General features: G+C 40.4%; 1 protein-coding gene across 1 annotated transcript in view; it reads right to left on the bottom strand.

Annotated features, from left to right (window-relative positions):
• Positions 1 to 15,421, bottom strand: part of LOC111570968 (calcineurin subunit B type 1) — a 39,354-nt gene that overhangs the window by 17,196 nt on the left and 6,737 nt on the right. The window contains exon 2 of the mRNA XM_023273992.3: positions 7,248 to 7,287. Within this exon, the coding sequence (XP_023129760.1) occupies positions 7,248 to 7,287 (40 nt within the window). The remainder of the gene's footprint in view (positions 1 to 7,247; positions 7,288 to 15,421) is intronic.

Genomic DNA, 15,421 nt, shown 5'->3' with positions numbered 1-15,421 from the left:
AAGGAAGGAAGGAAGGAAGGAAGGAAGGAAGCACTTTTTAATCCAGCATTTTTTAATTGCTGAAAGTCAACCTCAGACTTCAAACGTCCTGTTTAACCCATAACGAGGTAACGGTCAGCTCCGTCTAACCGTTTATCAGCCATGTGAAGAGAAAATCTGCTGAGTGCAACCGCCTTCTGCTCCCCGCTTTTTTTTATTTATTTTTGTTGTTTAATTATAAAACACAATGTTCCCAAAATGTCATTAATGAAGGTGTCCTCTTAAGCGTGCTCAGCCCTCGACACTAATGGACACGTGACTCCATTACCACGGCTAACCTGAACCCAGACAGGAGGAGAGAGGCAGCGACACGCCGAGCACACATCCTGCTGGCGTGTTCCTGAAAACTGCTGCATGTAGCCCTCTGCAGGCACACGGGACGAGGCGTGAGGCTGGCTAAACATGAGAAGGTTACATGCACGGCTCACTAATTACGCAGGTTTGACACATGACACTCGGCCGCTTTGCATAACGCGGTTGGACCAAGCCAGTGAGGGTGTAGTATCCAGGGAAGACAACAGACTGGATGACATTATTATCACTGAAGGAAGGGAAAAAAAAACAACAACAAAAAATCAGGTTACTACCATCAGTCATGAGTGTAAGAGTAAAAATCTGTCTCTCACTAGTTACCCAACGCTATGGAAGTGCTCTTAATCAGCTGGTCTCTTACAAATAGCGTCCTGTTTTATTTATAATCTTACATTTTATGACAGCTCAGGAATAAATCTAACAAAAACCAGTCATGTAAAGGCCACTACACCCGACCAAAGATAACACTGGTGAGAGAATGGTGGTGATATCTTTGGTCGTGGCTCTAAATCAGTGATCCTATGTTGCACTGAGAGACAGGTTCAAGGACAGCTGTTGTCATGGAGACCAAAGACAAGCTGCCATAAGATTCTGAGTGATCATCTCACAGTATGACTGCTGCTGGACCTATGACAACTAACTAACCAATAGAAATGCAGGATGAAATGACGTACTAATCAGCACCACACTGGAGCTAAAACCAGACAGATGATTTGTGGAGACAAAACGCATCAAAACACGGTTGTGGGATTTAAACAGAGAAGAAAGACAAGTAGAGTTGTGGGAGCAGAAGCCTTTTAGATGTGTCCTCCAGCTCGTACCACAACCAGACAAAACAGGATGAAGCATGGAAGGAAGTAGCGGCGGAACTGTAGCGTCCATATTCTCCTCCTCCTTTTTTTGGGGGATTTCTCTCCAAACACAAACGTCAGCAGGGCGAGGGCTCTGTTCATGTTTGGCTAGTTTCCCTCTGATTGTAGGGTTCATGTCTGGCTAGTTTCCCTGTGATTGTAGGGTTCATGTTTGGCTAGTTTCCCTGTGATTGTAGGGCTCATGTTTGGCTAGTTTCCCTGTGATTGTAGGGTTTATGTTTGGCTAGTTTCCCTGTGATTGTAGGGTTCATGTTTGGCTAGTTTCCCTGTGATTGTAGGGCTCATGTTTGGCTAGTTTCCCTGTGATTGTAGGGTTCATGTCTGGCTAGTTTCCCTGTGATTGTAGGGTTCATGTCTGGCTAGTTTCCCTGTGATTGTAGGGTTCATGTCTGGCTAGTTTCCCTGTGATTGTAGGGTTCATGTCTGGCTAGTTTCCCTGTGATTGTAGGGTTCATGTCTGGCTAGTTTCCCTGTGATTGTAGGGTTCATGTCTGGCTAGTTTCCCTGTGATTGTAGGGGTCATGTTTGGCTAGTTTCCCTGTGATTGTAGGGTTCATGTTTGGCTAGTTTCCCTGTGATTGTAGGGTTCATGTTTGGCTAGTTTCCCTGTGATTGTAGGGTTCATGTCTGGCTAGTTTCCCTGTGATTGTAGGGTTCATGTCTGGCTAGTTTTCCTGTGATTGTAGGGGTCATGTTTGGCTAGTTTCCCTGTGATTGTAGGGTTCATGTTTGGCTAGTTTCCCTGTGATTGTAGGGTTCATGTTTGGCTAGTTTCCCTGTGATTGTAGGGTTCATGTTTGGCTAGTTTCCCTGTGATTGTAGGGTTCATGTTTGGCTAGTTTCCCTGTGATTTTAGGGTTCATGTTTGGCTAGTTTCCCTGTGATTGTAGGGTTCATGTTTGGCTAGATCCCCTGTGATTGTAGGAGCTCCGTTTATGCTTTGGTTGTTTATTTCTCATGGATGGACGGCACACGCTGATGACGTTTTATTCTTGCGCGTTCACGTCGACTCATCGTAGGCAGAGATTCAGCTGCGTCTTCAACGACAATCTGCACAGAATAAACTTCACTTCAAAGATTATTAGATTCTACGTACAGCGTAGCAAGCTGGGAACTTATAAGATGTTAAATCATACAGTGTGGAGAGGCCTTTAAAGGCAGCTTTTAAGGTGGGCACAGAATAGACTGCTCTACCTGCGGATTTCATAATCAGGCCATTTCTGGGCCTAAATAAAGAGGTGCAGCAAAAAAACACAGACGTTCTCTCTCCCTCAGTCTTATCTCATCTAGGCCAGCGGTAAGAGGAGCAGAGCTGCATTAGGCTGATTGCTCTGATAATGTACGGCGCTCCTGCATGAACCAAAGAGAGGACGAAGCAGGGCAGCGCATTGATGGCATGTATTTATAGCTGCACCGTCATCAGAAAACCCCCAACTCACCCCACCACCCCCACTGACAGAGGCTCTGGCTCCCGCCCTCAGGGAAACCCTAGCAACAAGGAACTCCAACAGGCCGCCCGCCGTTTATTTTGGGCGGCTGCAGACAGACCTGCGATGGTTTCAGGCTCGCTGCTGCGTTTCTCTGAGAGCGTGATGCGTTGAGGGGGTTGTGTGTGTGTGTGTGTGTGTGTGTGTGTGTGTGTGTGTGTGTGTGTGTGTGTGTGTGTGTGTGTGTGTGGGGTGCAGAGTGGCGGAACAGAGTGGGCGCGTGCATGCACTTTAGCAGAGTGTGCGCTGCTAGAGGATGTGTGTGTGGAGGTGTGAGTCTGTGTGGTTTGTGTGTCTCATTATGCACGCCGGTACAAGTGGGCCATTAAATTCTGCCTGATCTAAGCTCGCTGAAGCCTGCAGTAGTGAGACGCTACGCTGACAAGAGGGCACGGGCCTTTCAAAAACCCATCCTCCAGCTTAGAAACATGACCTCACTTCACAATCCGTCTTGTCAGGGTGACATATAGACACAAACTGCCCCTGGTGAGGTTACAGACGACAACAACCGGCGCTGAGAACGGTCCGACGGCGGGTACAGGTGAGTAGGCGTTAAGACTCTGCTGGTTCACGTCTCGCTGTAAGGTGCAGCGGGATAAATTTCTCTGACCGGCAGGCCAGAGCCAATTCCTTCACAGCCAATGCCTGCCTGTCCAAGCAGCTGATGAGCCGAACAGCTGCTCGGTCGGTGGAGGGCGAGAGAGACAGAGGGTGAGAGCCAAAGAAAGACCAATAGAGAATGAGAGACGGACAAAAAACATCTAAGTAAAATGTAGAGAATAAAGTATATTTAGGGAAGAAGAGCAGCAGCAAACCTCGTATGCAAATGGAAGAAATATAGAATAGAATAAGATTTTAAAGGTTTAGTAGGTGTATCTGTTGATATAGTGACTGATTAGTTTGGTATTTCTGTCTCCAACTGTTGAAATTAATGTGTTTCATGTCTATGTTTTCAAAAAGAAAAAGAAAGCAGGTCAGAGAGTGAGACAAACAAACAGAGACGCTGTAAATATGGAAGACTGAACGCAGAGGTCCTTGATGGGTTCAGTTCACGGTCAGGCATCATCCAAACCCTCCTCCCCTCACTGTGGTGGCATAATCCCGGGGAAGGAATGCCTGAAAGGCCTGACAGGCCAAGGTCCTGTCCCCCCATGATGCTACAGTAGTACGATCTAAGTATGGACGAGCTGCAGTGTGTCCGAGGCCTTGCTTGCTCTGACAAGATGTGTCATTTAGAATGTTTTTGTGTCTCGGTTTTGGTAAATTATCTTAAAATGACATGTTGTGCTTTGATTAGAGTTATACAGTTACAGCAAAGTCACTCTAAGCAACAACATATGAAACATTTTGACAGAAAACAGCAGGTCTCAATTGCTTTTTCTTTGTACAAAAACTCAAATTTGCACAAAAACACGACTCTAGTGCAGTGGTTCTCAATTTTTTTCTGTCAGGGCAAAAACTTTCCACGCCCCCCCTCAATAACATTGTGTGTGTGTGTGTGTGTGTGTGTGCGCGCTTATATATATATATATATATATATATATATATATATATATATATATATATATATATATATATATATATATATATATATATATATGAGTTCTGCACTGTGTCAGGTACTCGCGAGTACTAAGGTAAACTACACATAATATCTTGATCAGTATCTACTCTTTGATACGTCGGGTGAATACAACGTTGATCTTGAAAGTGATGTCAAGTCAAGCAACGATAGTTCAGCTAATTAGTTTCGCGTAGACGGATCTTTTCCTCCCAGTCTATTGGTGCCCCACCATGTGGGAAACTGCTCTAGTGTGAGTTTAAATCGTCATTTCTCTGTCAAACCTCTCTGCATTATCTGATCAAGATCACAGCACACAACCAGCAACCAAAAAAATTATCTCAACAGCTATCTTGGTAGTCGAGGTCGATCTAAACATCGTCCCAGAAGAACACCGATGCCACACAGAGGGACCCGTCAGTCTCAGCCCTCATTAAGCAGCGGAGCCCATTTTAGGCCGGATCGTAACAACCTCCCGGTTTAAAAACGAGCCGTTTGCACCGGAGGGAGCCAGTGAGAAATCTGCGTCTCTGAGGGCTTTTCTAAAACAACTCGACGCTGAAGATATTGTGTTGATGTATCATCAGGTGGTGAAGGTGAAGGAGGCCAACAAAGAAGAAATGTGAGTCATATCCTCAGCTCTCCTCCTCCTCCTCCGACGAAGAAGAGCTCAGAAATGTCTACTGGGCAGACATCTTGCAACATGATAAAGAACAGCAGAGTTTGAAAAGGACATCTTCACTGTTTCAGCACTTAGCCACAAAAAATAAACCATAAAATGCAAATAAAAGGAACCTGACACTGACACTGTAAGGACAGCAGACAGGGCATTAAAAGCTGGAGGTGTGATGGATAAAATCATTACAGCCTGTGTTGTTTCATGTTTTTATAGCTGCATATGCTGTCAGAAAATGTTAGTAGATCAAATAATATGAGGAGAAGGTCAGTTCATTAATAGAAATAACCTGACATTCAAGGAACCACAATTAGTCGCACTGATTTAAAGATGTTTAAACTGAACAGGAAGGAAGGAAGGAAGGCAGGAATGATAGAAGGAAGGCAGGAAGAAAGGAGGAAAGGAAAGAAAGAAGGAAGGAAGGAAGAAAGGAGGGAGGGAAGGAAGTGTAGCCCACAGTAGACTACTAGAAAAATCAATAAACTAGAGTAGATAAAATCTGACACTTGAAATTCTAGCAAAATAAATAGTTACTACATACAAAAATAGTTAAAATCTTAGTTAGTTAGTTATAACTATGTACAGTGAAGTTAAATTGCATTAAAATATATGGTAAATTTGATTTGCCAGGAGTGTGTGTGTTGAATAAAAACCTGAGTATACAACCAATTGTTGATGTGAACGTACTTCACATCAGCCAATCAGATTGTTTGTCCCGCCCGGGTTTGGTTGCTCTGAAATAAAGTTATGTTGCACAAAAAAAAAAAAATAGCCGCGACAAGATGGAGAGCCACAGCCAGCCGTAGGAGAGATACGCTGTTCATGTTGGTACAAAAGTTAAGAATAAGAAGACCAAATATCCATGTTCCAGAGTGAAACATAAGAGCCGGGGGAGGCTATTTCTTCGGTTACTGTCTGACGCTTTGCTTCGGTGAGTTCAAATCGGCACATAATCGCGCTAGCCGCTATGCTAATCTTTACCATTGTAAATTACATTCGCTTATGCTAAACATGTTAGCATTCTGACGCGTGTTCGTTTGGTAGTTAAAAGAAGATGAAACGCGGTGTATTTATGTTTTACAAGTTCATTTTTTAAGGTGAACAATTATTATTGTGTGTTTGTGTGTTGTGTATTGTTGCACAAGGTTAATTAATTTTCCTGAAGTGTGTAAGTTCAATATGTCAACCTTTAACTTGGAAAACTGGTTAAAACCGGTCATGATATGTTTGAATTGAATGTGTGAAATAGTACTATGTTTGACAAGATGAGAAATGAGATGAGAGATGATTTACAGTTACTTTGTTTAAACCCAAATGTAATTGAATTTTGACCCTGCCCATAGGTCAGGTTTTTTGAGTTGGCTTCCAACACCAGATTGCACTTGTGTGAGAACTGAAGTCTCCTGAACTCTGCTGAGGATTACTGGAAGAACTTTGAAGAACTCCATTAATGGATGGCGAGCCACTGCCCAAAAGAACCTACCTACAGGCATGACGTGAGGTAGGATTGAACTGTGTTGTGTGTGTATGTCACACAACCCATCTGAATGAACGATTGAACTATTTGGACTGAGGACAAAGGACTAAAACTAAGATTGGACGTGATCTTTTTTATTATTTGTGTTTTCTGTCAAGGGGGATTTTATACTAGAAGCAGCTGCAAATTTTATTTTTTTTATTTCAATACAAACTGTGTTTTCTAGTTCCATTGTCTGTGTCATATTTCACTATAGTTATTCTTCATCTGGGCTCCTGTCGTACCTTTAAATCTTCTGACTCTGGTCCCAATTCCCATTACCTATCTATTTTCTTATTCCTCTTATACTGGTTACCGAAAGAAGGAAGGAAGGAAGGCAAGAAGGAAGGAAGGAGGAAAGGAAAGAAGGAAGGAAGAAAGGAGGGAGGGAGGGAGGGAGGGAGGGAAGGAAGGTGGGAAGGAAGGAAAGAAGGAAGGAAACATGGGGATTCGTCCAACAAACATGGTCACTAGAGAAGTCTCCTTTTTCTTTAAATTCAAATTTACTAGTTTAATTTCTCAAACCTCCCTTCTGTCCATTCATTCGTCACTCGGTTATAAAAATGAACACAACTGAAAACATTCAAAAAGATAAAAAAGCACCGTGATTTTATCGAGTGCCGTGATCTTCCAAACTAAATTAATCTGACGGCATGATTCATCAGGATCTAGTTTGCTAACAGGACCTGCCAAGCAACTGCTTAGGTGAAACCCACAAAAATGGGACACAAAAATCCATTTTTTTTTTTTTTAACAAAATTGAACAAAGGTTCAAAATACTTACAATGTGAGCACATTTCCAGGGGGTAACTGGCTTCATTTCCCTAAAGACAGAAGAGAAGAAGCAGATAATTTAGGTTAAGTTGTAGAGGAACAACCCAGAATAATGAGCAACCATCACATCTGTTAAATCAATCGCAGATAAGCAGACGGCGATGAAATTTCCTCTCGACTACAGCCAGAAATCTTTATGTGCATATTGAGATCGCCAACAGGATCTAATTCTTTCTGAACACGCATTTTTACTGCATCTGAATGCAGGAAAACAGTTTTCTGCACAGAACTTTCTCTACTTAATAAAGAAAATTAGGAAATTTCTTGGGAAATAAAATCAGGCAATAATGTCCTCATTTTTTCAAAATTAAAACCCGTCAACACTGACAGTAACATTTTCATTAGAGTCTATTTTCTCACATACAATAGTGGATTCGTTTTAGTAAATAGAGGCCCCAGAAATCAGCTACTAGACAACAGGACCTAGTGATCTGTAGTGAGCACAGGATTCATTTCCATACCACACATTTTCCTAATGACAGTAATAATGCAGATATGAGTGCGTTCAGAGATGATACTAATGGGTGATAATGTTTGGACAAGCAGGCTGTTGATGTTATAAAATCTCCTGACAGAAAGAAGCCCAGAACTGAAGGACCTTGCCATCACATCTTGCCAATCGACGGCATCAGGTGAGGCTGTTAAATGAATTGTGGAGATTCTGGGCCTTAGAGATGATGCTGTTCAAAGACTGGAACATGAACTGAAATCTTTAATACGACGCTGTGCATTCATACGCAAAGGCATTATCTTCTTGGATGGATGTTGGTGTTACTTAAGACTTAATCCTCCTCTTGTCCTCATTTACGGGCACAAAAAAATATTGTTTCCTTGTCTGAAAAAAATCCAAAAATTCTGCAAAAAAATTCCCCAAATTTCTAAAAAATTTGCAAAACCTTCAGGAAGAAAATTCCAATAATTCCTTAAAAGTTTCCCTTAAAAGTTTTCTTTTTTTAAAAACTCCCCCAAATTTGGCAAGAAAATTCTTGTAAATATTTTCAAAAAATCTTTCAAAAAAATTCCTAAAAATATCTAAAGTGATTCCATATATATCAGTAAAACTGCTGATATTTTTTTAAAGAACATTCACATAAAAATCTACCAAAATCCAGTGAAATTCGCAGGATTTTGGTTGATTTTTTTGTTAATGTTCTTAAGAAACATTTTTAACATTTCTTTTTTTCCACCAAAAAATGTTGGAAATGTGGACATCAGAAGTTTCACTGTGAAAAGAAATATTTATTTTCCATATTTTCAAACTTTAAACCGGGTCAATCTTGACCCGCAGGACAACACGAAGGTTAACGCATGCTGAGCTATTCAAGTTTTTAAAACATCTTTCATCGTGAAGCTTCTAAAGTGAAACATACTCATTGTCCATGAACTGTGAATGTGAATTCCTCGGATAGTTTGCACGCTAACATGTCCTTCATTTTCCTACCGAGTTGTGTTTCAGTGTTAGCTAATGAGCGTTTGTCGTTACTGTAGCTGTACAAATACTATAAAGCAGGGGTGTTAAAACATGCTTTTGGCCCGCCAGAGAGTCCAGTTTGGCCCCTGGGACAACTTCGTAAAGTGTTAAAATTACAGAGAAGACATTAACTCATTATCACTAATTTGTAAAACTATAAATTTAAAATAACTTCTCGACCATGACAAGTTGTTTTGATCATAAAGTAAAATACTAGATTTTTCATTGTTCTTTTGTGCTTTGTTTTTGTTGTTTTTTGTCTGACTTGTCATTTGTCTCATATTTTTATTTTGTTTCTAGTTTTTGTTGTTTTGTGTTTTCTTGTGGTCTTGCCTGAGTTTTTTTGTCTCATTTTTGTCATTTTGTTTCGCTTTGTCGTTTTTTTTGTCTTGTTTTTGTCTCGCTTGTGTCATTGGTCAATTTTTTTGTTGTTTTGTGTCTAGTTTTTGGAATATTTTTTCTTGTTTTGGTTGTTTTTGTCTTTTTTTGTCTGACTTTTGTCATTTTGATCATAAAGTAAAATCCTCTCTGGTTCAGTTCCAGATGACTAAATGTTGTGTTCCTTTGTAGACACTGATCTGGAAGTTGTAATGTGGAAATGATAAACTGACGCTGAATGTTGCTGAAATTGAACTTATTATTCTTCAGAAATTTTAGGTTTTTCATGATGTTGTGTTAAAAGATAATTCCTTAAATGTGAACATTTTCAGAATGTACTTTTCTGCACTAAAACAAAGGGGAAAAAAATGAAGTTGTGGTTATTTATAGGTTATGCTGTGGTTTTACTGGTTCGGAACACTGGAGATCAAATTGGGCTGAATGTAGAACCTGAAATAAAATGAGTTTGACTCTCCTGCTGTAAACTGATCGATATCGTGATGAGTGTAACGGCTTTTTTACATTTTCACCAGAGTTCCGACTTACGGCACGGAACAGAACTCTGACATAAGTCGAGGACCCCCTGTATATGCAAATGTGTTAGAATTAACCACAGATAATTAGCCAAATGGAAAACCACTATTTTCACACTTATAGAGGTCTGGGTGACATTTTTGTATGGATGACAAATTAAAGCGGAATGCAGTCACTTTCATTAAAAAAAAAAAAAAAGTCATTTAAATCAGTTTGAGTGAACCTTAAACAACAAATGTTACTGACTAAAACATCTCGGGTTGATTTATGGGTGCAGCCTCTTTCAAGTCATGCATCAAACCTTTCAGCAAAACACAAAGACTCTTAAATAAACAATACCATCCAGAGAGAGTGCGCGCGTGCGTGTGTGTGTGTGCGTGTGTGTGTGTGTGTGTGTGTGTGTGTGTGTGTGTGTGTGTGTGTGTGTGCGTGCGTGCATTTGGTATTGGCTTGTATTCAGCGGTCGCATCCGCATCTCATCCCATCCAACACTACGGCGTCCACCGAGCCCTGATTGCTGGCAGAGTGAGGCCGAACACAGGACCAATAGGAGTCCCTGCTGCAGGGAGGTGGGGTGGAGGGATGGAGGTCCTACAGCTGAGCGGGAGATGCCCCGGGCCAGCGACCAATCGACCGGAATTGTCCTGCAGCTCCGACAACGGATGCCAAAGGAAGACTAAAGTTGGCAAGCTGGACGTGCAAACTGGAAGCTTAGTTTAAGTCTGAGGCGTTGGCGGTTCAGCTCCTGACCGAGAGCCTTTTTGTATAGAAGTCTTATGTCAAAATAGTTGATTTTGTCTTTTAAAATGCAATAATTAAATATCAAAGTGAGAAATTTTCAAATTGTGCAAACAGACATGCTAAAAAAGGGAAATGATTAATTCTAGGGCGGTCTATCCACTACACATAAAAGAGTACAGGGGGTCCTCGACTTACGTCAGAGTTCCATTCCTACTGATTGATGGAAGTCGATTTTAAGTCAGTCGGAGCTCCGGCGTCGTGAATAAACATATAAATATATAAAAAGTTGTGAATAACAACGACTTTCGTGCATGTATGAATCATTTTACAAGAAGATAACAGAATGTTTCACTGTTTTTACAACTTGATCTAATTATGCCGATGTTCGTCCTGTTCCGAGCGTTTTATTAAATCTAATTTCACTTCCACAGTGTGTTGCCCTAAAGACAGAATTATCGATGTACTTTTACTTTGGAAGCCTTTATTTTGAAGTTGTCTGTTGACAGTTGTCACTTCCTGTCCGCTATTTTGACGTTTAGCTTTACACACGTACGTGCTTTTCTGGATGCACGGCTCTCTACTTTGTAAACGCCACAGAGGTAATGTTGTAATTAACTTCATTTTTGGACTTACTGATGAAGTTAAAAGGATTTATTCACAAGTATTTAGGTTGTTTTATTCTGTTTTTGTTCCAATTTTCACTCTGAAATGTGTGTCAAGAGTAAAGAAGTCAAGTTTGCTATGACTCATGACTCATTTTACAAGCATGAGTTTAATTAGTTGGATGGAGATGGTTTTCCTTTTCTTCCAAGCATCAGAAGAGTCTGACTTACACTTGGAAGCCATGAAGTTAGTGAATGTAGCACAATCCAAGGTGGCGTACAACCGGAGAATGGAAACAAAGCCGTCTGATAGCGCCGTGGTGACAATGTATTCATCCACTCCGCTCACCAACTAGTTCCACGTTCTGACATGATGATGAAAAGCCATAGGTTGAGGACGTCATAAACCGAGGACCTCCTGTATTAATTACTAAAAAGAAGTCTGGTTCGCTCTTTGACAAAAACATTTAAACATTTGAACCTGAATTGTAATGTTGACTCATTTTGCACCTATAAAATTGCGAAAAAATATGTGAATTAAAGGTGAAAATGTAACAAACTACACAAAACCCTTGAATTTGTGATTTTAAAAATACAAAAGAGATTAATTTTGACCTCTAACAGCAAACAGAACTAAAGTCACGCTTAAATTAGTCTCCAGGTACAATCCTTCAATAATCAGTACACAGCATTAAAACCAGAGACGAGTAACTTTTAACTAGAGTCTAAAACCTTCCTGTGTGGTTAACGCCACACAAAGCCTCAAAGGAAATTGCCTTATGACAGCTAAGTGCTTCTCAGGTATTTCCAGTGTCCAAACTGGTTAGAAACAGCGACTTAGGTCATCTGCAGGTTTATCATCATGCTGCCGTGTAACAGCAGACTTACCGCACACAAGTTGTGGTATTTTAAGAGCAGTGAGGGGAAAGAGGTGACACCGGATTAGCCGGCAGAGCGCCTTAGCATTTGACACTCTATCAGGAGAGTGGAGTCTGCCGCCGATGCAGGGATCAGAGGTGGACATATACATGGTTTTCCTCTCCGGAACAAGTCGACGGTGGCTGCTGGGCACTGCCAGTACGAGGGATTGAATTCCAGTGTGGCTCAATGCGTAGCGCATGACTCCACCATGGCTGGGGTTGGGTGTCCCACCGCCTGGGTGGCTCAGTAATAGTGACAATGTGATACTTTATTGATCACTGCAGGGAAAAGTCCTTTTGTTTGCTCCCCTACGCAGAGCAGAAATACTACAACACTTCAACAGGATTTCAGATGGAGGACCTTGAACCAATGGCATCAAACTCAACATGCACTCAATATGACACTTCCCCTGGTTTGGAGTGAGAAAAATAATTAATCCATTTAGGGTCCAGAGCAAGTTGCTGAAAATGAAAAAAGAGCTGATGAACTGAGAAAATTACTTTGGTTTCATTTCTAAACTCCCACATCAAAGCTGAACTTTCAGCACAAATGAACAACTTCGGAAATTAACTTTTGTTTAAGTTGACTACTCACTTTGCGTTCCTACGTATAAATGTCAGTGTTGCTGAAATTCAATGTAAACTAATCATCCAATGATTCACGTAACAACCACGAAAAAAGATTCTTGATGGGGCAGGTCATATGGTTTTTGCACAAAAATGATCAAATTATCATGACAGAATCTTGAATTTCCCTCAAGATTAATAAAGTATATCTATAGTCTATCTATAGCCTATCCATCTATCTATCTACAGTCCATCCATCTATCTACAGTCCATCCATCTATCTATAGTCCATCTATCTATAGTCTATCCATCTATCTATAGCCTATCCATCTATCTATCTACAGACCATACATTTATCTGTAGTCCATCTATCTATAGTCTATCCATCTATCTATAGCCTATCCATCTATCTATCTACAGACCATACATTTATCTGTAGTCCATCTATCTATAGTCTATCCATCTATCTATCGTCTATCTATCTATAGTCTATCCATCTATCTATAGTCTATCCATCTATCTATAGTCTGTCTATAGTCTATCGTCTATCTATCTATAGTCTATCCATCTATCTATAGTCTATCCATCTATCTATAGTCTGTCTATAGTCTATCGTCTATCTATCTGTAGTCTATCCATCTATCTATAGTCTATTTATAGTCTATCGTCTATCTATCTATAGTCTATCCATCTATCTATAGTCTGTCTATAGTCTATCGTCTCTCTATCTGTAGTCTATCCATCTAATAATCCAGTGCTATCTTTTAAATCTCAATGCAGCAAAAGCAATTAATAGAAAACATCTGTGTAATTTGTGAAGCCTTTGATTCAACACTGACATTTCCATTCTTCTCCAAAACAATCCAAATGCTAAACAGCCTCCTATTAATAATTACCTAAACAAGATGGTGGATGAAGAAGAAGTGTTAGCCGTGCGTACTCTTAACTACTTCCCTGACATCTCCTCCCTGTGAGCTGCAGAGTCTCTAGAGGTAAATAGACTTACGGTAAAGCAGATTACAGGTTTACTGAGGCCTGCTGTGGCTAACCTGGGGTCAGGAGTAGCTCCTGTCCTGTCTTCTATAATAAACCACTTCTCGTTGAGCTCACAGTTTGGATGCTAATGCAGCAGACCAGGTGGAGCAACTATAAAACCACAGGAGAAGAAAAGAGGGGATGCGTGAAGTGAACGAACATCTTGCGTGCACGGAGGCAAAAAGAGAAAGACTCATCAATAATGCACACTTCATTCAGAATCAATTAGGCCTCTGCACACAAAACACGTCCTGCATAACGAAGAGTCTGGTTCAGTCGCAGCGCTACGGCCGACCCAAAAACCCGGCTAATTATAGAACTGCAGAACCTCGTCACAGCATGAAAGACCGGGGGGTGCAGGACATGGAGGGCTTTTCTGAGGCTTTGGCAGGACATGAGAATGAATCTCAGTTGAAAATACGCAAAATCAAATGACAGAAAATGAGTATGTTGTACGTAGTAAGTCATTTAGGGAATTTGTAATTCAGTGCAAATCAAAGGACACAAAATTTGGACATCAAAGTTCATATTTTTGTCATGAATGCAGATTTACAAAGCCTTTTTTCTTGCATAATTTAACTTGTGCCCAACATCTGGCATGATGTGAGTAAACACTTTAAACCAGGGATGGCAAATTCATTTTAGTTCCACATTCAGCCCAGTTTGATCTCAAGTGGACCTGATCAGTAAAATCAAAACATAATAACCAACTCCAAATTTTTCCCTTTGTTTTAGTGCAAAAAGGTTCACATTTAAGAAATTATCTTACAAAATATTACAAAAATGAGTCACAAAATGACAATAACGAGAAACAAAATGACCAAAAAAAATTGACATGAAACAACAGAGATGAAACAATCAGACAAAAAAGTTACAAAGTGACAAAAAAATGGACAAACGACAAAAACGAGACAAAAAGTTACATAAATGACACAAACAGGACAAAAAAAAAATCACCAAAATGAGAAACAAAATGACAAAAAATGAGACAAATGTCAAGTCAGACAAAAAAGGACCAAAAAACAAGACAAAATATTACAAAAATGAGACACAAAGTGGCAAAAAATGAGACAAACACACAAAACAAGACCAAAAATTAGACCAAAAAGTTACTAAATGACAGACAATGGACTAACGACACAAGCGAGACAAAAAGGAAACACAAAACGATACACAAAACAATGAATAAAGCAAAACACAAAATGACAAAAACATGAGACAAACAAGTCAGATGAAAAAAGACAAAAAAACAGGACAAAATATTACAAAGACACAAAACAACAAAAGAACAATGAACAATCTAGTATTTTATGATCAAAACAACCTGTCATGGTCTAGAAATTATTTTAAATTTATAGTTTTACTAATTTACAATCTGCAGTTAATGTCTTCTCTGTAATTTTTACACTTTGAGGGCCGGATTGGACTCTCTGGAGGACCGCTTTTGGCCCGCGGGCCACATGTTGGACACCCCTGTTTTAAACAGAACTAAAACATCTGTAGATTCATCTTCTGAGCACTTTAAGGGAGGCAGGGATGAATGTTTTGATGAAAAACAACTTTTAGGCCGCTGCACATTTGTACACTTTATTCGGTCATTTTACAGATAAATAAGTAATGATGTGTTTCAAATTTCTTACGGCGCTCCAGATGTCGCTCAGTGTCGACGTTTACACTGCAGCGGCCTCGGAGTGCAGTCGGGGGAATGTAGGACGAGCCGGAGTGGAGCAGCGACTTGCATAAGTCCTAAAAATTAATAAACACTGCAGTGTCTGGCGAATTAGTGTAGCGAGCAGAACCGAGGCATAAATCATTCCCCAAAACCCATCTAGACGGACTGAGAGACAAACCATAGCGACTCATAGCCTGATTTCAC

This window comes from Amphiprion ocellaris, chromosome 16 (genome assembly GCF_022539595.1).
Source record: "Amphiprion ocellaris isolate individual 3 ecotype Okinawa chromosome 16, ASM2253959v1, whole genome shotgun sequence".
Taxonomy (NCBI): Eukaryota; Metazoa; Chordata; class Actinopteri; family Pomacentridae; genus Amphiprion; species Amphiprion ocellaris.
Note: the sequence above shows the minus strand (reverse complement) of the source record. Positions and strands in the feature narration are given on the sequence as shown.